The sequence below is a fragment of the Vigna unguiculata genome, unplaced genomic scaffold (genome assembly GCF_004118075.2).
Source record: "Vigna unguiculata cultivar IT97K-499-35 unplaced genomic scaffold, ASM411807v1 contig_553, whole genome shotgun sequence".
Taxonomy (NCBI): Eukaryota; Viridiplantae; Streptophyta; class Magnoliopsida; order Fabales; family Fabaceae; genus Vigna; species Vigna unguiculata.
The window spans coordinates 30,169-32,090 of NW_021011271.1; the positions used below are offsets into that span (position 1 = coordinate 30,169).

A 1,922-nucleotide genomic window follows, 5' to 3' on the forward strand; every position below is an offset into this window, starting at 1 on the left:
GATTGAATTAGGATTTCAAGGGAAATTCTAAAAAGGAAGGTTTTAGTGAATGTAAGGACATGAGGACTCAGTTTGGTGGTATCTTGACGCTCCAAGAACCATTAAGACTCATATACAGTATAATGAATTATGTCGGGAGGAGTAGCAGGAGGTCCTAGTCTATGGACCCGATCTGTCATAGACGCGAAGGGGACTTACCCTGGGAGTGGTTGGGTGATAACCCCTTGTGCCCAAATTCTGCAAAGTTTGGGAACCATCACAGGTGCAAGCCACCAAGAGCTCCAATGTCTCTTACATAATTCAGATATTGAGTCTAGAGTCACGAATATGTGTTGTGGTTGTGGTGGTTTGAATAATTCTGATAAATGTGATAAGCCTTGATTGATGTATAATTAATAAGCTTCATGATTTTCTCTAAATTAAGTTAGCTTACCCTTCCTGCATATGTTGTTTCTTTTTGTGTCTTTTCTCTTTCGTAATGATCGCCTACAATTGGTGTGAGAAGATAAAAGTGCAGGCGAAGACACACCCCTCCGGGATAGGAGTTGAGTGGTGACGTGAGCGATCCAACAGTAGTATTTGTTCTATGTTTTGCTTAGATGTTGGGTGCTTGGTAACCCTTTGTTAGTGTAGGCTGTGTTGATAGACAGTACATGTACAATTATTTTTGGGATGACTGTATTGATAGTTTATACCAGCCTATTGCTTACATCTGCTTTGAATTATCATAATATAATGTTTTGCTAGATAGTGTAAAAACAATTAAACCGGGATGTTACATTTTTTATATCAGAGCCTGGTTCCTTTAGGATCTGTAGGTGTGAGCTTGCTTAGTTTCTATTGTGTGTTCATGTTGGTGTCTTTGGCGTGGTTGTGGTATTTATTAGCTAAACTGATGGTTCCTTTCTTTGTGTGGTTAGAGCTATGGCACCTAGGCCCCTTCCTCCTCCTCTTCCAAACCTAGATAATCCTCATTTGGTGGGAGCAATTGAGGCAATGATTGCAGTCATGCAGCAGTAGAATGCTAACATGGTGAATCAACAAAACCTAGCCTTGTAACAGATGGAGTCTGCAAGACTAGCAGCAGAGGCGACTCAGCAGAGGCATTTGGAAGCCCTGCATCAGCTAGGAGAAAACTGTTCAGCAGCAGGTTCTTCCCAAGCTCCACCACCACGAGTGCAAGACTAGCCCGAATGGAGCCGATCATCGGATGCGGGATATGGAACGAATCTACAATGCAAAGAGATGTCCTATAGAGAACAGATTACCATACACTAAGTACCTTCTTGCTGGAGAGGTCATGCATTGGTGGTCCAACATGAAGATGATGTTGGAAGATAGCAGGGAACCCATCACTTGGGAGTTGTTTAAAAAGAAGTTCTATGCTGAGTACTTCCCAAATAGTGTGAAGTACACAAAGGAGGTTGAGTTCTTGCAGCTGATGCAAGGAGACATGTCAGTATCAGAGTATGCTGAAAAGTTTAAACACCTGGGCAGATTTCAAACCTTAAAGATGGCTGAGGACTGGCAGTGTAGGAAGTTTGAGAATGGGCTTAGAGGCGATCTCAAACTCATGGTGGCTCCACTCTCTATCAAGGAATTCCCTGCCTTGGTAGAGAAGGCAAGAGTAATGGATAAGCTTAAGGTTGAAGTTGAAGCTCAATAGCGATCTCAACAGAAGCTGGGAGGACTATCTGGGTCCACGAGCAGACACAACGACAGGAGGAAGCCATACTCTAGGCCTCAACCTGAGGGGCCTAGGAGGTTTTCACATCAGCCTCAGCAGTCTCAGCCTTTTAGGCCATAGTGCTTTCATTATGGAGTGTACGCCATGACGGGTGCAGAGGCAGCCAGATCAGGTAATCTTATCATCGTGTCTTGTGTGATTGTTGGTAGGAGCTTACATGTTCTGTATGATTCGG

General features: G+C 43.5%; 1 protein-coding gene across 1 annotated transcript; it reads left to right on the top strand.

Annotated features, from left to right (window-relative positions):
* The first annotated feature begins 1,219 nt into the window (after positions 1-1,219).
* Positions 1,220-1,666, top strand: LOC114172434. Its single transcript, XM_028056913.1, has one exon. The coding sequence runs from the start codon at positions 1,220-1,222 to the stop codon at positions 1,664-1,666; it is 447 nt and encodes a 148-aa protein (XP_027912714.1).
* Positions 1,667-1,922: the final 256 nt, after the last annotated feature.